The 17,537-nt window shown below is 64.4% G+C and overlaps 1 protein-coding gene across 4 annotated transcripts; it reads right to left on the bottom strand.

Annotated features, from left to right (window-relative positions):
* Positions 1–55: 55 nt before the first annotated feature.
* On the bottom strand, positions 56–17,514 carry TRAF7 (TNF receptor associated factor 7). 4 transcript variants are annotated; one of them, XM_045874721.3, is made up of 21 exons: positions 17,371–17,514; positions 9,802–9,920; positions 9,508–9,565; positions 7,753–7,844; positions 5,950–6,066; positions 5,508–5,600; positions 5,309–5,342; positions 4,502–4,685; positions 4,264–4,398; positions 3,382–3,599; positions 3,233–3,306; positions 2,963–3,011; positions 2,756–2,883; positions 2,518–2,600; positions 1,782–1,821; positions 1,573–1,689; positions 1,358–1,480; positions 1,016–1,135; positions 796–927; positions 595–714; positions 56–436 (listed from the first exon to the last, which is right to left on the bottom strand). In XM_045874721.3, exons 2-21 carry the CDS (start codon positions 9,880–9,882, stop codon positions 422–424), a joined length of 2,013 nt encoding a protein of 670 aa, XP_045730677.1. In that variant the 5' UTR covers positions 9,883–9,920; positions 17,371–17,514; the 3' UTR covers positions 56–421. The 4 variants fall into 4 exon arrangements, with proteins under 4 accessions (XP_045730677.1, XP_045730679.1, XP_045730678.1 ...); XM_045874723.3 differs by having other exon boundaries at positions 4,270–4,398; XM_045874722.3 differs by lacking the exon at positions 17,371–17,514 and adding an exon at positions 11,906–12,099.
* Between the last annotated feature and the right edge of the window lie 23 nt (positions 17,515–17,537).

The raw sequence follows: 17,537 nt of genomic DNA, 5'->3' as shown, positions 1-17,537 counted from the left end.
CCAGCCTTCTTGGGTGGCCTCTCTGACACCCCCAAGGACTGTCCCCACTCACAGCCACAGTCTGTGCAGCTTTTATTTCAATCAGGAAGTAATCAAATCTATATACAGTCTAAAAACAGTAGAAAAGGTGAGTAAAAAGGCCCACAGTCCATCTGGGGTGGGGATGGAGGGTGGGCCGGGCGAGCATCGTACCTGGCACCCAGAGAGAGGGGCTGGGCACTGTCCTGGCAGCGACGATCACAAGGCCAAGCAGAGGGAGGCTCGCCGGGCACAGGGTGGGGAGGGCACTGCCTGGCCTGGTGAGCCTGCCCGCCTGTCCTTGCAGGGCAGGCAGGGACCCCCCCCAGACCCCTCCCGTGGCCAGCCTGGATGGGACCGGCCTGGGAGGCTGCAGAGGAAGCCAAGACGGGCCTGCACTCTGTTAGCATGTCCAAACCTGCAGAAGAAGGGCTCTGTTTCAGGTGCCCCTTCGGCCACGCTGCCTCACCACCACCTGCCATGCACACTTGCCCTCCAGTGCCCCCTGCCCAGGGCCTCTAGTTCCTCTGCCCCTGCCCCCTGCTGCAGGTGCACAGCCCCCCGGGAAGGCCTGACCTTCACAGTGCTGTCCACAGCTCCTGAGAAGAGCCGGCCCCGGGACACAGCCAGCGCAGTCACACTGCCCTGGTGACGCAGCAGCGTCTGCGTGCAGATCATGTTGTCCATACTCCAGACCTGGGGGCACATGGCACGTGAGCGCCCAGCCAGCCCAGCTGCCAGCCCGCAGCCTGCCACCGGCACTAGGCCAGCACACACCCTGAGAGACCGGTCGTAGGACGCGCTGAAGACTTTGGTCTGGTCTGGCGTTGAGATGACTGCCAGGGCATACACGGTGCCAACGTGGCCCGTCAGGGTCCGCACCTGCTCCTTGGACTCGATGTCCCACACCTGAGGGAGTGGCCCAGGCAGGTCAGAGCCACAGATGGGGGAGGACAGCGGCCCAGAGGGAAGCCCCGGCCCTAGTCGCCCGCCTTACGTGGATGAGGTTCTCATAGGTGCCACAGACGATGTGGTGATTCGTCACAGCAATAGAGTAGACGCTGCCGCCAGACGTCTGCAGGACATGGATGCAGTCGAGGGTCCGGATGTCCCAGATCTACGGACAAGCTCAGGCCACTTGGTTCCAGGCCAGGCACCTCACCCCCAGGGCCTCGGAGGCTCTGGACACTGTGAGCAGCCCACCCGTCCCCCAGGAAGCGTGTGAGGGCCTCTCTGCCCCGGCAGTGAGGGGGGCGGTGGAGGAGGAGCCCCCCCGGAGCAGGCCTGGGCAGTGACGGAGGAGCCTCCCCAAAGGACCCTCCCCCGCCACCAGGCCTACCTTGATTGTCTGGTAGGAGCCGCTGTACAGGTAGCTCTGGGCGGCCACCAGGGCCCGGACCCAGTGGTTGAGACCTGTGAGTTCCTTCTTCAGCTTCAGTTCAGTGCCCACGATGTCCCAGACCTGTGGAGGCGGCCATGAGTGTGGGCTGGGGGGCACTTAGCCGGCACCTTGATGCCCCCCCCACCCCGCGTACACACAGTGCCACGCCTGACCTTGATGGCCTTCAAGGAGCCGCTGAAGAGCATGTTGTGTGAGGAGACCAGCGTGCACACCGGGTTGTCGTGGGCCCGGATCGTGTTCACCTTCTGCAGGTTCTGGATGTCCCACACCTGGTAGGAAGGAGGACAGAAAGCCTCAGGCCCCAGCGAGGCGGCACGCCCGGGGTGCCCAGAGCCCGCGCGCCCGCCGCAGCCCCACTCACGATGATGGTACAGTCCGCCGAGCCACTGTACAGCTTGCACCTGGGGGGCGGGGCCGCGGGGTCAGGGCGGCACATGCCGCCGTCTGCGCTGGCGCCGCCGGGCTGGGCCGAGGGGCAGCAGCCAGAGGGCCCGGCAGCTCAGGCCAGCGCCAGGGACGCTCCTGCCCCCTCAAGCCCTCGGTGCTCCTGTCCCGGCGAGGGAATCTTGGGAGTGGAAGCCCGGCCCCCACCCCCTGCCTGGCAAGCGGCCAACAGTGAGCTGGGAGGTAATGACCCCCGTCAGCGCTGTTGGCCGTCAGCCGCTGCTTTCTGGGAGCGAGTGTCTTTGTCTCTCCGTCTCTCACGCTCATGCCCACGAAGTAAAGCCTCATGATGCGAGACAGGAGGAAGGTCTAGAAGGGGCTACCCTGGGAGTGAGGGGGTAGCGGGGCCGGCAACTCGGTGGTCCTGTCCCTGAGCTGTGCCCAGGGCTCTGGCTACAGGCCAGCGAGGTGCCCGAGGCACCCCAGGGCCGCGGCTACACGTCGAGAACGTACATCTTCAGAGCAGGAGGGCCCGTGTGCTGCCACCTAGCCATCCAGCTCTGCTCGAGGGTGAGAGTGCCCCCCAGGACGGGCACACACGGCCATGTGAGGACACACGTGGCCGCACAGGCTCGAGCCCCTGGCCCACGGGGTCTCCCGTCCCTGGCCCGGCGTGGGCCCCGGGCCGGGGAGGCGTGCGTGCGCACACTCACCCTTGGATGCACAGCGCCAGCACGATGCCGTCATGGCCCTCCAGCGTCTTCTGACACTTGTAGGTGGTGCATGTGTCCCACACCTGCAGAGACCAGGGCCGTGTGGGTCCCCACAGGGCCAGCCCAATGCCGGGGGCAGCAGGGTGGGAGTGGGGCCGGAAGGTGTGCCGCCCGCAGGCAGGCCAGGGCCGGGAGAGGTTGGCAGGCGTGCCCACCCCCGAGGCAAGACCCCACTTACCTTGATGGTCTTGTCAGAGGAGCCGCTGAAGAGCAGGTCCCCCATGGAGTAGACACAGAGACACCAGACCGGGCCCTGGTGGCCCACGAAGGTTCCTTTGCACTTGAAGATCTGCTGTGGGTCGTAGGCTGCGGACATGGGGGGAGCTGGTGAGGGCCTGGCGGCACTCAGGGGCAGCGGCGGGGGCAGCAGCAGGCCCGTACTCACATCCTAGGATGCCCATGTTCAGCCGCGCGTTGATGTGGGACAGCTCATCCTGCCAAGGCCAAGAGCGGAGGGCCCGCTGGGTGTGGCTCCAGGCCCCCTGCCCCCAGGCCGGGCCGGGCCCGGACAGTGCAGGTGCAGCAACAGCCTTCCCCGGCCCACCCCTAACTCCAAGTGCGGCCAAGCCTCCTGCGGGGGCCCAAGCTGAGGGGCAGTCCTGTGCCCCCCTCCACCCACCCTGCCCCCTGCACTTGGCCCCCATCTGCTGCTCACGTTCAACATGGACGCATCCCTCCGGAACTCCATGAGGTCCTCGCTGAGCTTGCTCTGGTTTTCGTCTAGGACATCTGAGTGGCCAGGAAGACTGCGTCAGGGACCAGGAGGAGGGGCCGCAACCCTGCCTCTCTGGGGCATGCCCTCACCGAACTTGAGCTCCAGGCTCTTCTCCAGCTGGTCAATCTTCTCTGAGAGCTTGCCCAGCATGGAGCGCAGGAAGGCGATCTCCTGGTCCTTCTGGGCCAGCGCCACATGCATCTCGTGGAAGCGGTCGTCTGTCTGCTGCAGGAACTCCTTCAGGCCCTCAAAGCGGCACGTCTCCAGGTGCGTCTCATAGGTGTCCTGGTTCCCGATGAAGGTGCACCTGGAGGGACAGGATGGCTGCCCTGTCCACCTGCTCACCTGCTCACCTGGCGGGGCCCTTTCCCCAGCCCCCCTAGCCCCAGGATCTCTCTTGAGTCCCACTTCTCTGCCACGATCCTCCCCACGCCTGCTGCCTGCCCATCTGTCCTGCCACTGCTCAGCACCTAGCAGGCCGCTTTGTGAGGAAATCTCGTCACTTTGCTCCTGCTCAAAGCTCTTCAAGGGCTCTACAACAGCCATTGCCAGCCTCCCAGTCCTGCCTCTTCTCTGGCCCGCCACACCTCGGCTCTCCCCTCCACCCGTGTTGGCCCCCAAACTGCTCCTTGGCTCACACGCACACATGCATGAGTCCTCAGGGCCCACCGTCCCTGACCCCCCGGCTCCCCGACCACTCTGAGCCCTCTGCGCTCCTGGAGGGCTCAGGTCTCTCCTTCGCGGCACCTGTACCTCAGTTTGTATTATACAGCTGGTGGTGTGGCTCCCGCTAGGGTCCATCTCCCTGGGGACCCTGGCTGTGTCCCCAGCGCTCAGCACACAAGTGGATCTCAACAGAGGTTTGCTGAAGGAGGGACTGTGAATGCCAGCCCAGTCGCCACCCCCCCGCCCTCCTGCCTGCCCGCCACCGTCCCAGGGCAGCCCCCGCATGCCCGCCCCCGCCCACTCACCCGTACTTGGAGTGGGGACACTTGATGTGCTCGCACTCCTTCAGGTGGGCCTCCAGGTTCATCTTGAGGAGGGGCGGGCAGCTGGGGTTGTTAGGACATCGTACAGGCCTGTAGTCACAGCTGCTCTCGTGGTCCCTGGGGGGGGGGGGGGGGCAGGGCACCGCGGGCTGAGTCCCCGGAGGCACCGTGTCTCAGCGCCCCTAGGGGGTGGGGAGTGGGGGCCGAGGGGGGCACTTACTTGCGAGCGCTGAGCTTGATGGTGAACGGGCACCCTCGGGGGTCCACCTCAAAGACGGGGGGCTTCCCACCCCCTGCCACCCGGCAGCCGTGCCTGCAGTGGATGAAGAGCTCCCCGATCTGCTCAGCCACCGCAATGTTGTTCACCACCACCGTCAGCTTGGCGTGGTCCACGGGGCACTTCTCTGCAGGGGAGGACATGCTGACTCCACGGTCCACCTGGCCACCCCCAGCCCTGGCAACTCTGCTCAGAGTGCTGTGGCCGGGCTGTGCTGGGGTGGGAGACTGAGTCCTGGTGTGGCAGGCTTAGAACATGCTCAGTGGATCCCCCTGGGTGGATCCCCCCATCTACCTGCCCTGCTGAGGTGCCTGAAACAGGAGGGGTGCACAGCTGGGCCACCAAGAGTGACCACTGGGTGAGTAGGAGGTGATGGAGCCTCTCAGCTGACTTAGGAGTCTGGGACGGGGTGGAGGGAGCTGGGAACAGGGCACAGAGAGGAACCAGCCCTGGGCCCAGGCACCAAGGCCTGGGACAGTGAGTGGGCAGCCGTGACAGTGAAGGCAGCTCTTGCCAGAGACAGCAGCCGCTGAGCCCCGGGGCCCCTAAGCTGTGGGTCTCACGGCTCTGCCCATCAAGGTGTGGAGCCCGGCCTGCACGCACCCGGGGCTGCTGCTGGGCCAGGACTAGAGAGAAGCCAGCATGTACCAGGGGCACCATCGGTGTTGGGCGTGGGCTAGGACCTCCCTGGAGGAACCCACCACAAGCTGGGTAATGAGGTGGCCGGGCCTGGGTCTGGGAGGGCCTTACCTGACTTTAGGGCGCATCTTCGACAGAACGTGTGCTGTGGAGACAATGGGTGGGCTTGCAGCATGGCCACGGAGTTGCCCCCTGCACCTGTGTTCCCTGCAGGGCCAAGGCTCTGCACCAAAGGGGCCGACGGCCTGCCTGGCCCCATGAGGGTGCACAGGTCGGAAGGGCTGGGCAGGGCGGGCCGGGGCGGCCTTACCCCACACGTGGTGATCACGGGGTCCTTGAACACACTGCAGCAAAGCTGACAACACAGCTTCACCGAGGGCTGCTCGGCAAACACCAGCGGCTCCTAGAACCGGGCAGGGCAGGCTGAGAGTGGGGCCTGGGGGCACAGACGCGGGCGGGGAAGGAACCTCAGCTGCGGTGGGGCCCAAGAAGGGCCTGCTGAGGCCTGGGGCTGGGCCTGAGCTTGAGGGGCCCGGGCCGTCCGCGCGTCCTGTCCACCTGGGATGGGGACCGGGAAGGACCCCACATGGGCTCCTCCCTCACTTCCCAAAGCCGGTCCTGGGGAGCCCCTGGGCCGAGACGTGGGAAGAGCGTGCCTGGTGGACTAGACCGCAGTGCCCCCTCCCACCAGGGCCAGGGGGAAGGTCCCGCCGCGTCGTGGGGGGCCGCCCTGCCGTGGCGGACACACCTACCGGTTCCTCCTCCTCCTCAGGCAGCGAGAACGTGGAGCGCAGGGACATGCTGGACTCCGAGTGCAAGGAGCGGACGGAGATGGCCGAATCAGAGCGGCGTGGCGTGCTGATGGGGGGCTGCGGTGCACAGGGGCAGGCAGCCCGTCAGCCGGGGGGGAGGGCAGGGCCCCCCCCGGCCCTGGCGGGCACTCCCTTGGCCCCACAGGGCCACCGCGTGTGCCCGGGGAGCCGGTGCGGTGCCCAGGCCCCGGCCTGCCCAGCGGTCCCGGCCCTGTTGCTGGGCCACCCGCGCACGTCTGCCAACTTTCTTTGTGTAAATGGAGAGACTTCCTGCTATTCAATTCCAGGAGGACACGCTCGCCTGGCCTGCTTCCTGCTTCCCGTGAGGGAGTGTGGGCTGCACACGGGGCGCCTCCATCGGCCAGTCCTGGGCCGGCCTCAACGCCCGGATGGCTAGAGGAAGGGACGGCTGGCGGAGGCTTCAGGGCTCCGGGTGCCCTGGGGCTTGGCTGCCCATCAGGCTTCCCTGTACGGGGACGCTGGGCCAGGCTGATGAGGCTCCTGGGGAAGGCAGGGACGCCCCCACTGAACCCTGGCCGAGATGCTGGAGCAGGAGGGAGGGCCATGGGGGCCTGCCTCTGCCTGAGCAGCTGAGGGGGAGGATCTGGGTGGGGCCTCAGGTGGGGGTGCTGCTCCCCCTCCCTTCTTGACCTAGAACCCCCAGCGGAGATGCTGTAAGAACCACTGCTCCCCACGCTCCTCCTCTCGCACCCAGAAGCCTCCTGCCTCCACACACAGCCCATGGGCCCAGCCGCCCCGTCCCAACCTCTGTGCGAGGCTGGGAAAACCCCCTCCCCACCAGCCATGGGTGTCAGAGGTCATGGAGACTGAGGCAGGTGGAACCAGAGGGAGTGAGGCGCAATGTATCTGCTCCCTGCTTCAAGAAGGCCTAGTGCGGCCTTCAATTAACTAAATAACTAAAAGAGCTAAAACGTTTAAATAACTAATAACCCTGTGTTTCTTTGTGTTATATAGGAAACCAAGGCCCGGCAGCCCAGCATGTGAAGACTTGGGTCCTGGGGGGCTGGGAGGGTAGGAGAACCAGCTGGAGTCCGCCAGGCACACACCGGCCGGATCTCGCGAAGGGAAAGCAGAAAGCATGGGACAGGTGAGCGGCAGGAGGGCCCGAGCCAGCCCCTGGCCCAGGGCAGGACCTCCCCTCCCCCAGCAGGCCCAGGGCCCCAACAGGCAGAGAACAGCCACGGTAACCCTGGCCACACAGCCTGGGCACTGATGGCCAGCCCCGATGCTGCCCCGACCCCCTTCCTCACTCTGCAGTGACCGAGGCAGGAAGCTCTCTGGCTCTCCCACAAGCTTCTTGTGCCCGGCTTGGGCCACCCACCCTCCACTCACCTGCTCAGGCCTCCTACCTCTACCCGGCAGCCCACCCACTCATCCTTACTCAACAGCAGAGGCAGCTTTAAAAATGGAACTCTGATCTCATTCCCCGCATGCCTGAACCTTCTCTGGCTCCCATGGCTCCAGCTTGTGGGCCCTGCACCCCCCCAGCCCACCTGCCCTCTCTAGCTGCCTCTCCCATGCAGTCCAGCCATGGGTGCTGAGGCCTTAGGGTGTCCAGACACACCAGCCTTCAGCCTCCCCAGCCCACTACACCCTGCAGACCTTGGCTCGGGGCATGCCTCGCAGCTGAGCCTCCCCCTTCAGCTACTCCTGGGACCTGGGCCTCGGGAAGGAGGACATGGCGGGAGGCTGTGGGGAGAGATGGTCATGGCACAGACCTACCATGCTGTCCTCCTCATCCCGCGGTGAGTAGGCGAGGGTGCTGGAGGAGGATGGCGTCCTGCGGTGCTGTTTGTACGTGCTGGTCCCATCAGCTGCCAAGAGAAAAGGGTTGGGATGCCATGAGTGTGGGCCACAGGGGCATGCCTGGCCCATCATGGCGGGAGGTGGGCCCCCTGGGCAGATGGGCCCAGCAGGGGCAGGGGCTGCGCCTGACATGGGGCTAGTCCTCTCCAGGTCTCCTTGCTGCCACCCACTCCCAAGGTCTCCTTCTTGATCTGAGGGCCACTGGGCCGGGGCTGGGCTTGTGGGCAGCTGGGAAGCCCGTGCCCCCAGCAGGGACCTAAGCAGGGCAAGGGCAGGAACATGAGCTGACCTGAGCCCCCAGCTAGAGCCCCAGTGGCCCAGGAAGGGAGCAGCCCCCAATAGGCTGAAGGGAGGATGGAGGGCTCTTCCCTGTGCCAGCGGAGGCATGAGGCCTGAGTGATTACACTGGAGGCAGCTTGCTTGGAGCTCATCTCCTTGGCCCTCAAGGAAACCCTGCCTGGGGTGGGGTGGGGGGGGTTCTGATGGCCTCACACAGGAGGAAATGGAGGGACAGAGAGACCTGAGGCCCCTTGGCTGGTGTGTGGTGGGGACTGGGAGACAGCCCACTGTTTGGGTCCACTCATTTTCCACCTACTCCCGTGGCCAGACCTGGAACCAGCCTCGGGTCTTCTCAGCCCCCTCCAAGGAAGGTGGTCAGGGGTCCACATGGGAGCCAGAGAACCTCCCTCACAAGCCCTGCAGGCGGTAGCCTCAGGCCCCAGCCAAACCCAGACGTCACTAGCAGACCCAAAGACCTGGGTTCATGATTCAGGCTTTGAGCAGCTGCCCTGGGACTGGGCCTCAGTTTCCCTATCTGTAACGTGAGGGGCCAGGTAAGGCAATTGTTCACGCCCAGCTCTGACCCATCCCTGCCACGGATGGGGTGGCTGGTGGGGCCAGAGTGGGACAGACTGCCGTCGCGCCCGACCGGGAAGCTGGGGACACCAGGACGGGGAGCTCGCAGCTCCTGACGGGGGCCGAGGCGTTCAGGAGGGTGCCCTGGGTGCTGGGATGACCAGGGACGTTCATTTTCTTTTCCGCAAAAGAGAACGTGTAAGAAGAAAAAAGGGCTTTTTCAGAGCTTCGGGCTGGGTCCCCCAGTATGAGCACGGGTGCCACCCCACTGGCGGGAGCCCTGGGGAAGCTGAGAAACTAGCCACACAGCGAGGAGCAGTAAACCGAACCAGCAAAAGTGCACACTCCATCCCGAGCCCCCTGCCCTGACGAGAGAGGCCACAGCCTCTTGGGTGCCCTCGCTGGCTAGCTCCTGAGGCCCCCCACGGCCCAGCGGCGGGACCCGGCAGGAGAAAGGACCCCGTGAGCACTACGCATCACCCACCCGTGCCCTGTGTGCTCCCCAGTCCCAGCCTTTCGGGTCCTGCTAGGAGCCCGGGGTGAGGATGAGCCAGGGCTCACGAGAACAAGGGGAAGGATGGGTGGGGGTGCCGGGAAGTCGGGGCAGCCCTCCCCGGAGTGGGAAGGGGCAAGGCCCCGAGAAGGAGGGGTGGGGGGGTGGCAGGGTGGAGGAGGAGCAGGGAGTGGGAATCCCGCCCGCTCCCCAACACCAGCACCCCACTCCCGCCCCACCAGGAAGTGCCCCACAGACCCTGGCGTAGGGCGGGGTGCCCAGATTCTGCCCAGCCCAGGCTGGCCCAGGGCTTGCAGGCTCACCTTTTGTGATGGTGGTAACAGCCGAAAAAGCAGGCCCAAAGGTCGTTTCCATTCTGGTCTGGAGAGAGAACGCACGAGACTTGGCACTGACCCCCGGAGAGGGTGGGGACACCCATGGGAGCACACACGGACACACTCTCCCACCGACGTGCCCACGTGCATACACGGGGACACACCACCAATATACACAGCACAGCCCTCCCGCAGGCCCTCCAGGTGGGGAAGGGACTGAGCTGGAAGCTCCGCCGGGGGGCCCTCCACCGGGGGCCCCACACCCATAAGGCCCCCACTTACCCCAGCTGCAACGTCTGGGGTGGGAAGGTTGGTAGGCCCCCCGGAGAAGCGGTTGTAGCGGGCGTTCTTGCCCGAGCTCATGCTCTAGAGAGGCATCTAGGGTCCTCGGGCCGTGTGTCCTGCGGGGGAGCACAAGGGATGGCTTTAAAGATGGTGGCCCTGGCCCCGTCAGGTGGCCTGCTCTGGCTAGTCCACGACGGGCACGCTGCGGTGGCAGGGAGGCTGACAAGGGCGGACCCACATGGGCAAAGTCCCTTCCCCTCCCTCCCGTCCCAGGTGTGCACAGGCCCAAGGGAGGGAGGAGGCCCTGGGTGCAGCAGGCACTCGGCTTTAGCCCCCTTCAAGGCCTAGCCTTCTAGAAAAGCCACCAGCTCTACCCCAGGGGTGGAGAGCCGGCATGTGCTCTGTCTGACCCTCTGGGTCTAAGGGCAAGTGTCCCGGGGGCCAAGGCTGGGCCATGGTGTGGCACACAGGGTGGGATCAAGCCGTATGCCCGCCTCCTGCCAGGGTAGGGGCAGTCGGGCCCTGGATAGCCCCAGTCTGCAGGACGGAAGGACACTGGCCACGCCCCAGAGAACCTGTCAGGGACGCACCTGGGGCCTAACACTCAGAGCCTCATCACACAGATAAAGCCATTTTCAGGCAGGGGGAAGAGATGAGAGCCCGGACTTCTGACCTTGTGCAAGTCACCTACTCTGGAAATAGGGGACACCCTCTCACTCCCCAGCTGTTGACTCAGGACTCGCGGGCTGAGGTGGCAGGGAGAAGGCACAGTGGGAATCATCCTGGGCCTCCCAGAACCGCCCCCCATACACCCAGAGAGGGGCCTAGCTGGGCCCCAGGAGGGCTGGCTATTAGAGAGAAGGCACCAGCTAGCTGACCAGATCGTGGATAGCCTGGGGCGAGCTGCTCCATTGCCAGGGCAGCACCCACCTTCCCAGGGGCCCTCCCAGGGTCAGGGTCTCCTGCTATGGCCCGGAGTCAGCTGTAGCCACAAGGCCCCAGCTTGGAGCCAGGCTCCCCCCGAGGAGGAAGCCGCACACCCAGGACTGCTGCCACCTGGCATGCATGAGCTCTCTACCCCGGAAGACCCCTGAGCAGCCCCCTGGGATGCCACACCACGGGCTGATTAGCCGCCGCCCAGCCCAGCCATCAGAACCAGCGTCAGCAACTCCTGAGGAGGCCCCTGGTCCTGCTCCTCTGGGGCGGGAGGGGGCGTGGCAGGCCGGGGCCCACCCTGCAGTTTGAGGGCACCGCCGGGCTGAGAAGGGCTCCTGGTGGAAGGGCTGCTGAGCCTCCCACCCTGTGGGAGGAGGCAAGAGACGCGCTCTGCCCCCACCCGGTACGTGTACGGCACACAGCTGGCTCCAGCACCTTCTCCATTGGCCCCGGTGACCTGGCACAGCTGGCTACGTCTGCCTCACACACACACCAGAGCTACTCAGTGGTCCTCCAAGCCAACCTGCAGGTCCATTGGGAGGAAGCTGGCTCTCAAGCCTTGTGTCTCCACACTGAGCTCCTGAGCTGTCACACACACCCCCATCTCCTCTCTCTCCCACCTGCCCCTTCAAATGTCACCGGCAGTGCCACTCTCCCAGGCTTCTAGCCTCAGGCCTCCATGGGCTGGCTCTCAGCTCCCGAGCTGGCATGGCCACAAAGTACCTCCCCCTGTGCTCAGAGTGCCCTAGGGGTCCGGCTAGATAGGGGGACCCAAGAGGTGGGCCAAAGCCTCCCCCTCCTGCCCACCACTCCCCCTGCTGTGACTCAAGGGACCTGGCTGTGTGTCCCAGACCAGGCTGTCCAGTGGCTTGTCCTCTTGCAGGGGCGAGGCAGGGGCTCCTGGGAGTGGGCAGTATCAGGCCCTGGGACAGAGATGTGAATACGGTGTGTCCAGGAGCCCCACCTCCAGCCCCGCTGCTGTCTCCATGCTAAGTAGGAAATCTTGGGGGCCACCCTGGCCAGGGTGAGGTCCAGACAGCTCGGACGGAGGAGCTCTAGGACTCACCTCTCGGGAAGCCCAAGGTTGGCTCCAGCCTCAGCACCATTGGGCATGCTGGGAGAAGGGTGGGGGTGGGTCACACGGGGGTGGCTGGCCCACACTGACCTGGATTTTACAATCCATCTGCTCCCTCTGCTGCAAGCTCCCAAGGCCCAGAGGCCCGCTGCTGGCTCCAGGCAGCCAGGACCCCAACAGGGACTCCCCCCGGGACCGCGGCCAGCCCGCCAGCCCCCGTGGGGCCTGTGTGCGTGCTGCTGCAGTCTGAGAGAGCGGGCGTCTGGCTCTCCCTCCCTCCGAAGTGAAGTAAACAGAAAGGCACGCAGGACTAGCAGGGCAACATGCAAATCGGCTGGAAAGTCCCCTGACGGCCAATAGCGGCCCTGGTGGCAGACACACAGGCCTGGCTTAGCCAGGGAGCAAAGCTGAGCAAGGGAAGGAGGGAGGGAAGTGCTTCCCCGTTTACATGGGGTGGCATGCAGCCCCAGCCAGGGACCCCGGGGTGGGACGGGATCCAGGCTGCAGGCCACCGCCCCCCCTAAATGTGTGCCCCTGAACACAAGGATCAGATCCTACCCTAAGCATTGTGGAATTAAGCAAGATGCATCGAGCCTTCAGCCCCGCTCCCTAGGGGCTGCATTTTGTAAGAATCTTCCCTGGCATCCTTCAGCTCTGCAGGCCCAAACCCCAGAAACACAACAGCACAGCTCCTCACCCCCCTGGCTGGGCCTAGCTGTGCTGGGGGGTGTGCCCCAGCCCCCGAGGGGGTAGGCCTCCTCACCACTCCACCACCGCCTGGCAGACAGGGAGCTGTCAACTAGACAACTGGACTCTCCCAGACCGGGAAACGCTGCGGGCTCAGCCTGCCAGGCACAGCTGGGGTGGGAGGAGGGTGAGACAGGACATCCCCACAGCTCCCCTCCCCTCCCCAGCCAAGTCCCCACCCTGCCTGTTCCAGGTGGCTCAGCAGAGCCCATGGGAGGGACGTGAGGATTCTATCTCTTAAAGACTGAAAACCGCAGGTCCTGGTGGAGATGGGTCTGCCTGCCTCAGGTAAGGCTGGTGGGGGAGTGGTGCCCAAGGGCGCTCAGGGTCATTGCAGAAGCAGCCCCCCTGCAACCCCTTGCTTGGGCCTAGGGTCAAGGCCCAGGGATCTCTGTCCACCCACATCCATGTCCAAAGGGCTTCTGGGGCCCTGGGGTACACTCATTGCCCAGGGAGGAACTAGAGATCCACCTATCATGCCCCAGCCCCTGGACTTTTCCACCCCCAGCTCCTCTTTGGGAAAGCCCCCCACCAGCCCCCTTCTCTGGGCAGCTTGCACCAGAGGGCAGGCCAGCTCCCTGGGGAGCCCCTCCCCAGCCCATCCCCTGGACGGAGGCCAATAGCATCTGCTAAGCCCTCAGCCTTGGGAATGTGGGACCTAGGCCCCCCGGTTTGGTCCGTGCGGCTGGCTGACAGTGGAGTGGGCAGTGCCCGCTGTAAATGCCGGTATCGGGGCAGTGGGGGGGCCGGAAGCAGGTCCCACTAGGGCCAAGCCCTGCCTTGAAGCAGCTCCTCCAGCCGCCGAAGGGAGTGGGCGTGGTGGGGTCTCCTGAAAAGCGTGTGCGGAGTCAGCGAGGGGGTAGGCATGCCCTGAAAACTCCATCAGGCCACACATCTGGTGGTGACTGCTCCAGGGGGGAGCACTGGTGGCTCAGGACACCTCAGCCCTGCCTGGGACAGAGCCGTGGGTGGCCGGCTGGGCTATAGCCAGAGCTCCAGGCCCAGCCCCTCGTATCACCCACGGACCACCCAGCCCCTGGGTGAGCCCCTGCCCAAGGCCCCCTGGCCAAGCCCAAGCTGGGCTGCCAAATCCTATAGAAACAGGCTGGTTGCCATATCAAAGCCCCATATACTTCCTCCAGCTGCTCCCTGATGTTCCCTTAGTATGTCTTTTCCATCCCAAACAGGCAGGGTGTGATGTCAGGGATCCCCTCAGCACCTCAGTAGGCCCTGGTTTGAGGCCTCCCCGGCCTCCCTTCCCTCCCAGCATGCAGCCTGGGCCTCTGCCCTCACCCGCCATCCTTGTCTCTGTACCCACAGTCCTAATCCACAGTGGCCTCAAGGTTGCTGGACTGGACACCTGCTGTGGCCTCTTCTCCCAGGGCTCTGTGTCCTCACACCTCCCACCTAGCCTCTCACCTTGCCTATCCAGGTCCAGCACCCACAGGCCCCTCTGCTGGAGGGAGAGCATCCCTCCTGCTCCACCAGCCTGGCTTTAACCCCCATTCAGCAAGGGGAATGCCTTCGCCTCCCCACCTACCCCTTGGGGCCAGACTCATCTCCTATGCTTTCTCTCCCATACAGTGGATGGCCACATACGAGCTGCAGACTCAGCCTGGGGGACTCTCCTCTCTATGATGCCTGGAGAGCTTCCCGGAGGAAGGGGCTGGGCGGATCCAGAGCAGGGAGAGAGCATTCTGGGGAAAGGTATTTGTCCTCCTATCTCAGCACCTGGCTGCAGGGGCCACTGTTACCTTTCACCAGACAGCCTGGGACAAGCTTCCCATCTGTGCGGCTGCTGCCAGAGTTGGGCCAGACCCTGAGTTGGAGGGAGGGTGCGGGCAGATAAAAGTGGCCCCTATAACCAGCTGCATTCCCCTGGCCCTGCCCCAGGCTGCCCCCCACCCATGAATCTAAGCTTGTGGGGACAGGTCCTGGGCCTCTGCCCGAGAACCAGGTGGCAGTACCTCAGGCCCAGACTACAGCTCCAGGCCGCCCTGGCTGTTGCTCATCATGCCCTGTGTGGTTTCTGTCTCCCTGCCTTCCTCTTTCTGGCTTCCCTACAGAAGCTGGGGAGTGTATACAAAGTCACAGGCCAGAGCCTGGCCTGGACATGCACCAGCCCACACCACTGTCCACCCCATGCCCTGCCAGCCAGTGCTGCAGGACCCCACTCCTTCTGCCTGGGTCCTCTTGCGGTTAGTCCACCCCCCCAACTGGACTTCCAGTCAAGTACCAGGTCTGCCAGTGACATTAGCACCAGCCCCCAGGGCCCATTTCCCCCTTCATCTGCCCCACCTGACTCCATGCTCCTCCAGGGAGCAACCAAATGCCTTCTGCTGAAGGGCCAGAGCAGAGCACAGAGGACGGTGGAGGGCATCTGTTGGAAGTGGAGGGGTTGGCAGGCCCCTCTACCAGGGTTCCTCCTGCGTAAGCCAGCCAGAGGGCCTGGTGAAGTCCTAGGTGCCCACCCAACAGCAAGGTCAGGCCAGTGGTGACTCAGGTTCAGAGCAAGTTATGTCCTGCTGACACCTCCCAAGGCTAGACACATGCTGGCCCTTCATATATATGCTTACGCTGACCCCTCCAAATGTCCTTTATGGAGATGGAACAGCATAACGGTCAAGACCATGAGTGCTGGACTCGGACCTGGGTGCAAATCCCGCCTCTGCTGCACAAAGCTGCGCGACTTTGGACAAGCTTCTCAACCCCCTGGGCCTTCGATTTCTCACCCGTGAAACGGAGTGGACATGCCCGCATCTGACAGGAACTGTGAGAGATGGCTCTCGAGGCATGAGTCAAGGCTCTGCCGACAGCGGCCCCTCTCTGAGATCGGAAAATGGAGCTGAGAAGCTATCCCAGCACTTACAGCCTGCAAGAGGCCACGCTGGAGTCAACCGAAGGCCCGTTCCTCTCACTTCCTCTGTTCTGCCGGCAAATCAAGGAGCCCACCATGCACTGAAGCCAGCCCCAGGCCAAGCCGAGCTGGGGGGCGGGGTGCAGCCAAACCACAGCGCCCAGGCTGCCTGAGGCCACCCAGCCAGTGCAGGCCCTTCAGCCACACCTCTCCCATTTCCCAAATTGTGCGTTCCTGATCCTGCGGCCAGGCTCACACCCAATGCAGGCTAGTCCCCATGCTGGAGAGAGGGCCCGTGCTGACGGCCAAACGTGAGTCTGACCCGGAGAAGCTGCAGGGCCTGGGAGGAGAGGCAGACAGAGGCTCGGGAGTACTAGTAAGCCCCATGCAACCTGCCAAAGGCACTTTTCTGTGGGTTCTTGTCCCAGCTAAGTCAACACTTCAGACCCTGATCTGTTCCATTCATTTCCAGAAATACTGTGATACACAGCCACAGCAGGGGTTACTCCACAGGGACCCCTCCTTCTCAGCCGGTTACCTCCCTCATCCAGGCTGCCCGTACCCCTGCTTCCCCTGAGACGGAGGTTCTGGCTTCCGGGGAATAGTGCAGCGATACCCTGTGGGAACCATGAGCCACAGGGACTGGGGATTCCATGGAGAAACGGGAATGCCCAGAGCAGCTCAAGTAGGGATTTACGACAGAGAGGTAGTTTCTGCTACACAGGCCTCCACGGAAGGGGTGTGGGAAGGGAGAGGCCCAAAGAGAAGGAATGAGGAAGAGAGAGGCCCCATGCTTGGCAAAGGCCAGGGGGTGGGCAGCCCCCAGGAGAGGAGCACTGTGTGTGCATGCGGAGGGGTCTGTGGGATGGGGAGAAGGGTGGACACGGTCTCGGCAGCCCGGAGCTCTAAGAAAGGGAGGCAGTAAAGTGGGGTGGAATCTCTGGCCGTCCTCTCTACCCCTGTCCTGCCAAAGCAGGGTGAGATCCAGCACAAGTGCAGACTCAGCCCCAGCTGAATGCCCTGGCCTGGTTCAAGACAACCAGAGCCTCATCTCCCACCCCACTCTCCTCTACACACAGGACAGCCTCCTTACTCTCTCCTGCTTCCTCACTGAATCTCAGTCCTTCCTCCACACATAACCAGGGGCTCTTCACTAGGCTTCAATCTGATGCTGGCTCTCCTGTGTACAATCCCTGCCACCCTGCACCCTGGTCTGGCCTCCCGGACTCGCCTCTCACCCCTCTGCCAGCACTCACTGGCGCCCCAAGCCGTTTCTCCCGTGGGGCCTTTGCACATCTTGCTCCCTCTGCCAGGCATGCTCTTCCAGCAACTTCCCAAAACAGGCTGCTTGCTGGAGGCACCTCCACCCTCACCAAGCCGCTCAGGAGCGCCCAGCACTCCTTCTCAGCGACCTGTTTCGTAGCACCCATCACAACTCCTCAGGATTTTGAGCGTACTGTCAATCGCTCTCTGCTCTGGATCACCAGCTCTCAAGCGGGGGGGGGGGGGGGGGGAGAGCGGGGGGAGGGCAGGATTTTGTCCCCCAGGAGACGTTTGGGAATGTCTGGAGGCATTCTGGGTTGTCACGAAGGGGGTGGGGGAGGTTACTGGTATCCAGTGGGTGGAGACCAGGGATGCAGCTCAACATCCACCAAAGCACAGCAAAGAATGCTCGGCGAGAAGTGTCAACAGCGGCGGGGTTGAGAAAAGCTGCAGGAGAGGAAAAGCCCACGAGAACTGGGTCCCCGGCGGCGCTCCATGCACGCAGGAAGGAGGAATGAATAAGGAAGGAAAGGGAGAATGGAGCGACCGAGCGAGTGATGGACAGACGCGGAGACCCCGGCCCGCGTCAGCCCCGCCCCCCAGGCCCGATCCCTCCGCGGACCCCGACGCGCCCACCGCGCGGCCCCGAGGGGCGAGCCCGAGCCGGGCGCGCCGCGCGGACACTCACCGGCCCGCGGCCGCCCGGGAGCGGCAGCGCCACCCTCCCGCTTCATCGTGCCCCCGCGGCCGCCGGCCGGGAAAGGGACAGGACGCGCGAGCCGGAAGCGCTGGTGCGCTATGCCCGCCGGGACTTGTAGTTCTCAGACTCTCAATGCCCAGCCGGCTGCCTCACGC

The sequence above is a fragment of the Mirounga angustirostris genome, unplaced genomic scaffold, assembly GCF_029215605.1.
Source record: "Mirounga angustirostris isolate CCGP_5_RB_7025 unplaced genomic scaffold, mMirAng1.0.hap1 SCAF_5, whole genome shotgun sequence".
Classification (NCBI taxonomy): Eukaryota; Metazoa; Chordata; class Mammalia; order Carnivora; family Phocidae; genus Mirounga; species Mirounga angustirostris.
The sequence above is the reverse complement of the archived record's forward strand: the minus strand, read 5'-3'. Positions and strand labels throughout refer to the sequence as shown.